Source organism: Lissotriton vulgaris, chromosome 1_1 (genome assembly GCF_964263255.1).
Source record: "Lissotriton vulgaris chromosome 1_1, aLisVul1.2, whole genome shotgun sequence".
Lineage (NCBI taxonomy): Eukaryota > Metazoa > Chordata > Amphibia > Caudata > Salamandridae > Lissotriton > Lissotriton vulgaris.
Window position 1 is genome coordinate 1,562,843,799 of NC_141685.1, and position 12,202 is coordinate 1,562,856,000.

The following is a 12,202-nucleotide window of genomic DNA, read 5'->3' on the forward strand; positions in this document are numbered from 1 at the left end:
TGTACATAACATACTTTTTAGTTGGTTATACATATATATAAGGAAATAAAACGGGGTAGGACTGTGATATCACCTATGTATATACACCATTACAAGATGGCTGCCATACTAGGATTTGGACACTAGTTATCTAACTTTTAGTCCTTCCTTAGTGTTGTATACCTATGTATGGACTTCCTGTTCCAATATGCAATTGTGTGATCAAGACAGTCCTTGCTGTCGAAACGCGTTACTTTGCTGGAATAAACTGTGGTTAAACTCATCCCGAGTGCGAGCTTTTCTGTGAAGGAAAAGGCTGTGGAGAATATATATATATATATATATATATATATATATATATATATATATATATATATATACACTACTATTATAAAGGAAGAACTTTGAACCTTTGAGGCGGGTAAACTCGGGAACCATAGCGCCAATCCGCACACCCGATACATCGTTGTAATCGTCAGGGTGTGCAGATGGACATAGGCTATATAAACGTAATAAATATACGTTATTTAAAAAATTTACCGAAAAAAAAGTAGTCCCTTGGAAGAAGCGCCGGCTGCGACGTGCGTGCGGACGTGAAGTACGCGGGGAGGAGCGGCGTCTAGGAGCGCGAGGAGGACCGGCAGACATGGCGCGGGGAGGAGCAGCATACAGGCCGTGAGGAGCGGCGAACAGGCGGGGAGGAGCGGCGAACAGGCGGGGAGGAGCGGTGAGCGGCGGATGAGGTAGGGTATTTATTTAATTAGTTAGGAGCGGTGGAAAAATGAAGCAAAAATGACAATCGTGAGCAAGAGGAAGCAAACGGAGCATTACAAAAGTGAGCCAAACAGTGCATTACAGGAGGAAAAAGTTACGTGTGCAGGTTACAAAAGCGTACATCGTGAGCAAGAGGAAGCAAACGGAGCATTACAAAAGTGAGCCAAACGGTGCATTACAGGAGGAAAAAGTTACGTGTGCAGGTTACAAAAGCGTAGAAAGTAAACAAAGAGGTATAGGAGGAAAAAGTGACGTGTGCAGGTAGCAAGAGGAAACAAACGGAGCATTACATAAGTGAGCCAAACGGTGCATTACAGGAGGAAAAAGTGACGTGTGCAGGTTACAAAAGCGTAGAAAGTAAACAGAGGTATGAGGAGGAAAAAGTGACGTGTGCAGGTTACAAAAGAGTACAAAGTAAACAGAGGTATAATACTGCAATATATGGAGGAGGGCTCCGGGGGCCCCACGGACAACGTCGGGGCGGGCGGGGGCCCTGAATCCTAATTGCTCCCGGACGTCGGGATGGGCTGCTAGATATATATATATATATATATATATATATATATATATATATATATGCTTTGGCTCCGTTATATTGATGACGTTTTTATGTTATGGCAGGGGGATCATGACAGTGCAGAAATGTTTATTAATTCCATCAATAACAACGAAAATCTAAAATTCACGAGTTCAATCAGTGACTGTGAGGCTGACTTTTTAGATGTGAAAGTCTTCATTCATAATGGACAGCTAGCCACAAAACTACACCGGAAAAGCACTGCTGGCAACAGCATCCTTCATGCCAGCAGTGCGCACCCACGGCATGTGGTTGATAATATCCCTTTGGGCGAGCTCCTAAGAATTAAGAGAATCTGCAGCACAGAATCTGATCTTAAAATCTGTACTGATGAAGCACTGGACAGGTTTCGAGAAAGAGGTTATCGTGAATCAGTGTTAAAAACAGCAGTGGAAAAAACCAAATGCAGATCCCGTGCTTCTTTAATGGAGACAAAAAACACTGGTGAGCCTTCGGAAACGATGGATGAAAATACCACGACTTCCAGGTTCATAACCTCTTACAGCAGGCAGGCCAGACAAATAAGATCTATTGTAACTAAGAGATGGCCAGTCCTGAAAACTGATCCAGTACTTAAACCCCAACTTTCAGAAGCGCCTGTTGTTACCTTCAGGAAGGGCCCCTCACTTAAGTCCCATATCTGCCATGACTTCCCAGAACTCAGGAAGAAACAGGAATGGATGAAATCCAGATCAGGTTTTAAACGCTGCACCTCCTGCAGGGCCTGCAAATTTGGTAAAAGTACACGGCAGTATTATACGCCGTTTAGTCCTGACCCAATTCAGATCATGGGTCAATACAATTGCAAAACGGAATTCGCTATCTATGTTCTAACTTGCACATGCGCGTTGAGATATGTCGGGAGTACACGACAGCCGGTGCATGTTAGAATTCTTCAGCACTTACGAGCCATCGTAAATAATGACTCAGCTTACCCGGTGGCCAGGCACTTCAGGGCTGTTCATAACAATAATTTGTAGTGCCTGTCTTACTATGTTATCTCTGCAATAGAAAAACCAAGAAGGGGCGGAGATAGGGTTAAGATGCTGAGAAGAATGGAATCTCATTATATTCTTGAGCTGGATAGCAGATCCCCTAATGGACTTAATAATACAGAGGATCTGCATGTGTTTCTGTAATTAGGTCTTGTACTGGCCCGTTCACTAAATTGCTTTGGCAAATGAGTCTTGGTGGCCCGCCGCCCATCCCCATATGATTAATTTTAAAATCTCCTTGTTTGGTCTATGCACTTAATTCTTTTTCCCGGTATGGACAGTGATTCATGGTGGTTTGAAACTATATCATTTTAGATTATTATTCTTTTTGGGTAACACTAGTTTTTTGAGGACATAGACAATAGGCATTTGATGTTTTCCCTAAAATATATTATAAAATCGGATATGCGACATTAGTAGTTCGTGGTTTTCTATACTACGGAGTCCTTGCCCTATAAATATGCTGCTATGAGGCATATGTTTACAAACAGCGTGGATTTGCACATAATAGGAATAGATGCAATATGAGATGTTTACAATACTGCGTATTTTGCACAAATAATTGCTATTTGATTGCGTCTATATAGACATGGATTTTAAACTATGCACTATGCACTTTATTGCGTATTTTTGCACTGTGATATCGATCTATATGCTGGGGCATTGACTGTTAATATTTGATATAATGAAATACAGGCATTTTATGCATTGATTTCTTTTCCACTATTTTTATGAACTAAACATTTTTTTATTCTCGCATTATGTTTGGATTTGAACCATGAAATGTACTTTATTTGCGATATTTAAATTTGTAAATGTTTGGAAAACAGACTACAAGATGAAGTATTGGTAGTTTGTCCTCTCTTTCAGTAATCACGTGGTACTGAGCAAAAAAACAAAAAAAATGCACTTTCACTGTGATGCACAGGGTATTTAAATGTGGCCATTTCCAACACTGACTGTCTGTGAGCAAGGGCGGATGCCCGAAACGCGTCAGATTGTTTGGTTCAGCTCATAAATAAACTTGTGCCTGTAAAAAAGCTGCATTGGATCTGCGTGATTTCCTGGGAGGTTGCACTTGTTGGAGATATATATATATATATATATATATATTACCTACTGGTGGTCGCCAGTAGGTAGTTATAGTTAGGATTTTTTTCAATGTTAAATCTCAACATTCTATTATTATATGAAATTATTATATGAAATTTGTAATGCGCTCAGCTTACCCGGGGGCATCCCGGCGCAACAGACCAAAGAAGGAGGAACTCGATAACTCACTACTGTGGAAACAAGTAGGTTTTAAGAAGTTTCCTAAATATTAGGATCTTGTGCTCTGAGCGAATCTTAAGGGGCAGAGAGTTCCACAGGGATGCCACCTGAACCGAGAAACGCCTGCCCCCCGTCCGAGCTCTCCTGACTCTCGCAGATTGCAAAAGATGTTGCTGGTCTGAGCGCAAAAGGCGTGGAGGTTTATAGGGACGGGCCATATTAACAAGGATGGGGGGGCCTTTGCCATGTAAAATTTTATGGGCCGTACACAACGCCTTAAATTTCACCCGCTCCTTAACGGGGAGCCAGTGAAGTGCTTTTAGGGCCGGGGCAGCGGACTGCCTTCTAGGGATCTCCATCAAGACTCTGGCAGCAGCATTTTGCACCTGTTGGAGAGTTTTAAAGGTAGCTTCAGGGGCACCAAGAAACAGGGCATTACCAAAGTCAAGCCTAGAAAGGATTAAACCCCGCATCAAAAGCTTCTTAGCTGGATCCGGAAGCAGTGGGAGTACCTTTCGGGCTGATTTCAGTAGACCGAAATGGGAATAACTTTGGCGCCGGTTGACGAATCTGCCTGAAAATTTCCTCAAAATGGCCTCGTTGAGCTCTGGTCCTTCCCTGAAAGTTTGGGGGGGGATGCGTCAAGCGGGGGCCGAGATAAATGGGGTGTCCCAAAATGCGTTTTCCCCATGTTAATTTCCATAGGGGGGTCGACCTTACTTTTAGCCCGAACGGCTGAATGGATTTACACCAAATTTGGCAAAATTGTAGGGACTGGTAGCCCGATGTGCCTTTGCTATGTCTCAAGATATGTGCTACAGTGGATTTTGAGTAATTTAGGTTCAAAAAAATATATATATCAATAAGCGCGCCCCGGTACGCGCTCCGGGCGCGACACGCGACTTGCGCGCAGAAAGCCGATTGGTTCAGGGTGACTGTAAACATTCGAAACAGTCAGGAGCGGCCGCCATCTTGTGTCTCGGTAGGATCGAGACACAAGAGGTGGCCAAAACAAAGGGGGAATTGACCATAAGGGGGCAGGGTAGACCCCCCCTGACCCCCTAGGTTTTATGTGGGGGCTATAAAAGGGTCCCGCTGGGCAAAAAAAAAAATAATTCTTTTTCGAATTGCGCGGGGGGAGCGCCCGGTACGCGCACCGGGGAGCGCACCAGGGATAAAAGAGAATGGCAGAGTTTAAAAATGTAAGTCATTTTATATAAATGGGAGGTAGTTCTGAAAAGAACTGTTTTTTTTTCTTTTTGTTGTTTTATATTTTTTTGTTTTTTGAACATTTTTTTTTTGATTTTCAGAACAATTTTATATTTTTTGTAGTTTTTCTGGGGTGAAACAAAATACAGGGAATTGCAAACAGCTCAACTGGAGCAAAAAAATTGAAAAAAATTAAGGTTGCTTGCTGCAGTGATGGTTGTCTGCAGCTCCATTAAGTAAAGTGATGCTCTGCTCACCATAAGATATAGCTTTGTTGCAATATATGCAAACAAATTTAAATTTGGAAAACTTAGTTTGAACATTAGGAACCATCTCCCTAGCCTCTGCACCCGATGGAGTGGGTTGGTTGGAGGTGCCTGAAGTTAAAGGTTGGGGAGGGTTCTTGCTCAGTTGCCGGACTTCTGCTCTTGAGTAATTGTTTGGGTGCTTCCTCTGCATGTGCCTTATCATCGTGTGGTTCCCAAACAAATATTTAATGTTTGGGTTCCCTCTTGACAGTTCTTGGTCACAGATCAGGCAAGTCACCTTTGCTGCATTTACTTTTTTGGCACCCCTTGGCATTTTGAAAAACTCCCGAATAAAATGTTCTTTGGGTTTGTATGGGGGAGTGTCCTCAGGCAGATATTGCCTCTCCTCCTGCTCCTCTTCGTCCTCCTCTTCTTCATGACCACCAATGTGGTCTTGTGGTGGAGGTGGTGGTGGTGGTCCAGATGCACCTGCAGCTGCTACTACTGAAGCCATTTTTCGCAGTCCTCTTCAATCAAACAACAAAGTGAAAATGAGGAAAAAAGGTGGGGTCTTTCATCATTTGGAAAACAAAACTGTTGTGAGCCAATCAAAAGTGTTATTTTCAGGTCACATGACCCGACGCGCTTACGCTACGCGCCCCAGGGCTTCCGGGTGCGTTTACGCCGTGCATATCAAGCGGACGCGGCTACCCGATACGTCACAATCATGTTTTCGTTCGCGACATTGGCGCTAACGGGACGCTTCCCGGTTCGCGCACCGGGGCGCTTCAAACGAGTACGCTCTCCGGGGCGCTCACCGGGAGCGCTCAAGGCAAAAAAAAAAAATAATAATTTTTAAAAAAATGGGAAAAATTGTAGGGACTGGTAGCCCGATGTGCCTTTGCTATACTGAAGTGGTTTTTACGAAAATTAACTTTCAAAAAAATATATATTGTGCTACATTGGGCTATATATATGTTAGAGCCCAAATGTAGCCCAAATGTAGCCCAATGTAGCCCAAAGATGGCCACCAGAGACAAAAAAAAACAAATGTAGCCCAAATATCAGCCATATGTAGCCCAATTATAGCCCAATGATAGAATGTACCAGAGTGTTCTAAAGAACAACTAGAGCGTTAACAGTCTTACTTATAAAGTGAGACTTATAGTTAGGAATTAGCATTTTAAAAACCTATGAAATTCACTGAAAAACCATAGGTTTCACACCAGTTATAGTTAGGAATTAGCATTTAAAAAACTGGAGTCATCAGTGATGTCATGAGTGATGTAATATGTGACGTCATCTGCAGTGCATTGCAGGCGCGCAAGTTATAGTGAGTCCAATTAACTATAACGTGGAATTCCAATGGTTTTATGTCACTAAAATTTACAGGTAACTATAACTGGTGTGAAACCTATGGTTTTTTCAGTGAATATATATATATATATATAATAATAATAATAATACCAAGCAATACCGTTGTAAATTAGATAATTCTAAAATAGTATTGGTTCCTGAACTTCAATTCAAATGTTAATATTTCCTCAGAAAATCAAATATGTAATGTTTCTTGTTTTTCTTTCTAAATAATAAGTCGCTTCTTTTTATTTCCTTGTTCGCGTTGCTTTTCTTCAATACAATCAAAATGTTGTCGGGTGAAACGCGGTGTAGTTCGTTGCTAAGGAACACAGTGTCAACAAAATGGCGGCCGTTACGTGCGTTGCGTTATGATGTTGTTGTGCGATGTCATCTATTTTCTTTAGACGACGTGAAAATGCAATGCGCATGGAATACAGCAAGCGCGCATTCAGAACTCCGGGTGAAGCTGCGCGACTGGGCCAGTAAGTTCCTTTTAAATAATGCAGTTACTTGAACGATGCTTGAAACAGACTAGCAGTCGCTCAACAACAACGATTAATGAGCACCACACCACCGCTCGATCTAACGGTCGATCAAATCCAGCTTTGATGCTCAAACGTGTGCTTTCACACGCATGCAATCAACAGCATTCCAGCAGCCTTTTCAAAATCCAATATTCTTCTGAGCATTAATTCCACACACACGTGCAAAAATTGCCATAAACAAGTAGAGCAAAATGTACCACGTGTAATAAAACGCTCTTCGGAAGAATAAATCCAAATTAGATAAATAGATGCTGCGGTATCCAAAATATGTTCAAAACTAAAACTCACAATTTAAAATTGTCGGTGGGTCCAGTCCATCCATAAATCCCGTCGCCAATAAATGTAGTATGGAAACTACATTTAAAGTACTCCAAGAAGAGACTCCAAAGTTCAAGTTATGATTTAGTCATATCAGGACCCACGACCAGTACTTCCACGGTGAAGTGTTTTCTTTCCAATGACACACACAGCCTAACAAAGTATTAACAGTCTAGAACATGTAATGAATTCCAAACATCAGCATTCTTAACATTCCTGAAAGTAACAGAATATATTAACATACCTTCCATATTACAGTCAGCTTTAGGCTCTGCAGATTTTTGATCTGCTCTATCAGAATTAACGCCCAAATTAAGTACCATTAATGTCCATTGTTTCAGCCACTACTCCTCTTTGGAAGACTCGTACATTGAGGTGTACCTGCATTCCGAAAGATAGTACCTTGCTAGCCTACCACAAACGTTATACCAAAAAGTGCCATCTGTTCCTTTGTTTGTAATGTAGCAAATCTGTTAGCGAAGCAGTCAAGGCTTGACATACCTATATGTCATATTTTTGAAGAAAATATATTTTTGTGTTTTCCTGCTACTATTTTTGGTGTAGGGATGCTGCACTGAGAGTTCCCATTAGCCAGACCTCATTCTGGGACTCGGTGTTGGCCTTGCATACTGAAGAGATTTAAACATATAAACGTAGCAGTAGAAGAACTGACACGTGGATGCTGCTCCAAGTAAGGGGGAGGGGACAGGGCAGTAATAAGCACTCACATTGGAGGTGACCGATTATATTTTCCATCAGTGTATAATGTTCGTTGTATCTAGACCTGTAATGACTATAGTGATGAAACAGATCTGCATTCACATACTCTCCCAGAGAGTAAAATGAAGTGAGAAATAAATGGTGTATGCCAATGGCGCCAGAAGAAGGCAGAAGGACAACTGTCCAGCATTGGTTATAACTAGCAGTATAATGCATTATTAGGGCTTCTGGAACTTATTTTTTGACACTTCCATCTGTATTTATCTATATTAATTTTTTTGTTTATGTCTTTCGTTTATCCATTTTTGGGGGGGTTGTTTGTGAAAAATGAAATTGAAATTAACAAATTTCCCTACACTCATATTTGAATTCCTTTCATGTTTTAATGATATGAATACTCTGATAATAAATTAATACACTTAAATGAAAACATTAACGTTTTAGCATCACCCTTTGGCACATCTACAGCGGTTTGAACCCATTAGGAAACATTATGTTTTTTTAATCCCCTTACCTGTAAATCCATGCAGCCTTTTGCCTGTGGGACTGACAATAGTTAGAAACACTCCAAAAAAAAAACCCACAAAACATTTCCATTGTATGTCTATTTAAAAATAAATTCAAACAGGAAAACAGATGATTTTCTGTCTGAGTTTATCTGTAGAAAACAGTAAAAACTGAAGTCCTTTACTAATGTTATTAGAATTCAAGTCGTGAGAACAGTGTGGGAGGATTGGGAGTGTGGTAAAACATCACAGATTGTGTTTGTGTTGAAGTGCCATGATGTGGGGGGATGAGGAGAAAGCGAGGTTGGAAGTCAGTAGGAATCCATCCACTTTGCACTGGTCTGGACACAGGGAATGGTTTCTACTTCAGGGTCTCAAATGTGTGGAGAAACAAATGAACTATCAATGACACACTCAGAATGTCTTGGTAGAAACTATCCCTGTTGCGTAAGGTTAGCCACTCACAACTATACACATCAAGTAACATAACCCTTTTGTCAAAACCTGGAACACAAGCGTAATAAACGTGCCTACATCCTTATTACCTGTGTAATCCCTTATAGTCACAATGCCGCTACTTGACTTTCCACACAATGCTTCTAGCGTATATTTGTTTTCTGTACAACTGGGCAACCCCGTAACCAAGTAGCTGCGGTTTCTGGTAATCCCATGCAGCTTCCCCCCCACGGTGACATGAATGAAATGATACTTGGGCGGTGTGGTCCAGGAGAGGAAGATGCCATCTGTGGTTCTATTGTGGGACACATTGATGATTTCATTGGGACCTGCGGAGACAAAAACACAAAGCGACCTTCAAGTGGTTGAGGAGATGTTAGGAGCAAGCAAAGCTACATTTAAAACCAAAGTAAACGGCAGGTAGCCTAGGAAAAGGTGAGTGACACCCGCTCTCTTTCTGTGGAATATGCGATACCATGTATTGGACATCACTTTTACAGCAGTTTGTCATTGACCCTGACTGATCATGTAAGTACGTCATCAAAGCCTGGCAGATAATTGTTGGGAGGGGGTCAAAAGTCCCTCCCAATATAATTTGTGGGGGGGGGAGCTTAACGGCCCCTCACGCCGCGCGGGACCACCACTCCAGGGATTTCTGTATTGTGGGAGGGGGGCTGCATGGCCCCCCTCCTGGAGTCCGAGGGTCCTGGGGACCGCCACCCCCCAGGGTGGCTCCTGCAGTGTCCTGGGGTGCCTACCCCCAGGACACTGTTTGCTATGAGAGGCCGGGAGTGTTTGGTGCACGACTTCTACATGTTGAGTGCATGACTGCAACGCGTTGGGTGCACGACTAAGCAAAATAAAAAATCTTTTTTTCAGATATACTTCAAGTTTATGTGTTTAGTTCCTAGGTGGCTCTAAAAAGAGCCCTTGTTTATTGAGAGATTTTGGTACCTATAAGTAAGTACCTAGGCAGAGTCTAAAGTTTATGAGGAAGACTCTGTTTCCCTCATCTGTAAAATGTACACCATCTTTCCTATAGATGCCATCCATACTGAAACTGAGATTGTTGTGGTAAATGGACCCCATTCTATAGTCTCTGAGAAAAGCAGAAAGATTTATTCACATGTTTCCTAGCTTTCTCAATCGGTGGACAAAATTGATTGGACCAGTTCCATTCCTGCCTTTGGCATATGTTAGAATAGACAAAGGCTGTTTGGGAGAAAAGGGACATCAATTCTCCAAAGGTATCCTTCATAAACATTTCCAGAGCTACCCCAGTCAAAGTGCCTAGATCATTGCCACTACATTGCACAATTATGAGGTCAGGGTGTTGGAGATGCAAAAAGGATTTCACCAATGACATCAATTGGTGCCACTTTAACCCTCTATTGGAAAGGGGCGACCACTCGGTCCCCCCGAACGTATGGCAGAGTACCACGATCCCCCCGGGAAGCCATCTTGGGCGGGAGGCGAGTCTCGGCTGGTATGCCCGAAGCGGCGTAGCCGGGGCGCGCCTTTTCCCACCCTAGAGTGGGTTGGCCTAGACACGGACGCGGCTGGCCACGCCCTAGGGGCAGGCAGGGGCGGGTTTACGCCCGCCCTGAAGACGGATAAAAGGAGAAGCAAGATCCGAAGGCATCCTCTTGTTCCTGTGCTCTGAAGCTGCACCTCCTCGCTGCACGTGAGCTCGAGACGGAACGAAGAGCCAATTTTGAGCGTTGTAATCGTTCTTGTTTGTTTTACAGATACTCTGTTGGAGAATGCCGAAGAAGGCGGGAAAGCGCATGACTACCGAACAGATGCTGCGTGTTCTCATGAAGGAGATGACCGAACTAAAGAGGCGAGTGGATAAGAACGAGGAAGGGGGACCAAAACGTCCTTTGGCGGGAGCAGCCCCGGGAGGGAAAAACAAGAGACCCAGGAGGGGAGCAGCGGGAGAAGACATCCCGGGTCCCAGTGCCCCGCTCGAGGCACCGACTCCCGTGCCGAAGGAAGGGAATCCGATTCCCGTTGTGGTCACCCCCGTGTCCGAGGAAGATATGCCGCCCGAGTTGGCAGCACAATTGGCAGCGTGGTTGGGAAAAGGTAAAGAGGGCGCCACGGCTGTCGACGCACAGGAGCTAATGAAGCAACTGCGTGAGTCACGAGAAGCAGCGAAGGTGTCCACGCCGGCTGCAGCAGTAGAGAAGCCGCAGGGGACGGGTTCAGTAGCAGAGACAACGTCTGGTGCAGGTAAGCGGCCATTGCCGATTGCGAGGGATGAGTCGGCTCCCTCTCGTAGGGAAAAATTGGGTCAGCATGTTCCTTTGGCTATTAAGGAAAAGATATGGGCAGGGGAGTATGTAAACATATTCTCGTTGCTTACTGATCACTATGAGATGGAGCATGTCAAGGGCCAGAAGGAGCTCATGCATCCGAGTGTTTGGCGCGCAAAAATGGCCGCCTTTAAGGTAAATGAAAACATTGGCAATTGGGGCCAAGCGTGGGGGGTTTTCACATCGATCTTGGGGGAGCGAAGGCCTGATCTGTTACCCGAATTGCCGATTTATCAATCACGAATCATGGGGTACTCGGTATCACACGAGGGTAATCATTGGTTCTGCTACGATAACCTGTTTAGAAAAGCTAAAGAACACGATAAAAACTTAACATGGGATTGTTATGATTCTGTGTCATGGTCCAAAATGAAGGAGACTGGTATGTTAAAATTGCCATTAGTGGGGAGTGTCGTCGGCGAGTCTTCCCGCCAGTATGCGGGGACGCCCTTTCGGTCAGGTGCGGGTACAGACAATTACTCGAAGCCTGCCGGTAACACAGGAAAAAGGGGGGTTTGTTGGAACTTCAACAGGGGTAAATGTACTAGGCCCCAGGGATCATGCAAATTTAGACATGAATGTAGTGGGTGTGGGCAATCATCCCATCCTGAGTCCACGTGCAGAGCCAAAACGGGTGATAACGGGGGTAGAGGAGGCGCCAAACAGGTCTAACATAGTCCGAGGGGCGCCTTTACCTACCCCGATTGATACCGTGGCAATGATTCCTTGGCTCAGTGAATACCCGGATCGTGCTTCTGCTGGGGTGTTGCGGAACGGGTTTTCTTATGGTTTCCGCATCCCAGTGGGGGACTTTCAGGGTGCATCGAAATGTAAAAATCAGCTATCGGTCTTTCAGCATACGACTGTGGTACAGAATAAGATCAGGAAGGAGGTGGCTCGAGGTCGAGTCGCCGGTCCGTTTAGTA

At 43.8% G+C, this 12,202-nt stretch overlaps 1 protein-coding gene across 3 annotated transcripts in view; it reads right to left on the reverse strand.

Annotated features, from left to right (window-relative positions):
• The window catches only part of LOC147750815 (uncharacterized), a 702,597-nt gene that overhangs the window by 392,228 nt on the left and 298,167 nt on the right, over positions 1-12,202 (reverse strand). The window contains exon 8 of one of the 3 annotated variants that reach the window (XM_086937022.1): positions 9,048-9,287. The exons of the other annotated variants lie outside the window; for them this stretch is intronic. Within the exon in view, the coding sequence (XP_086793148.1) occupies positions 9,048-9,287 (240 nt within the window). The remainder of the gene's footprint in view (positions 1-9,047; positions 9,288-12,202) is intronic. 3 annotated transcript variants of the gene reach the window in all.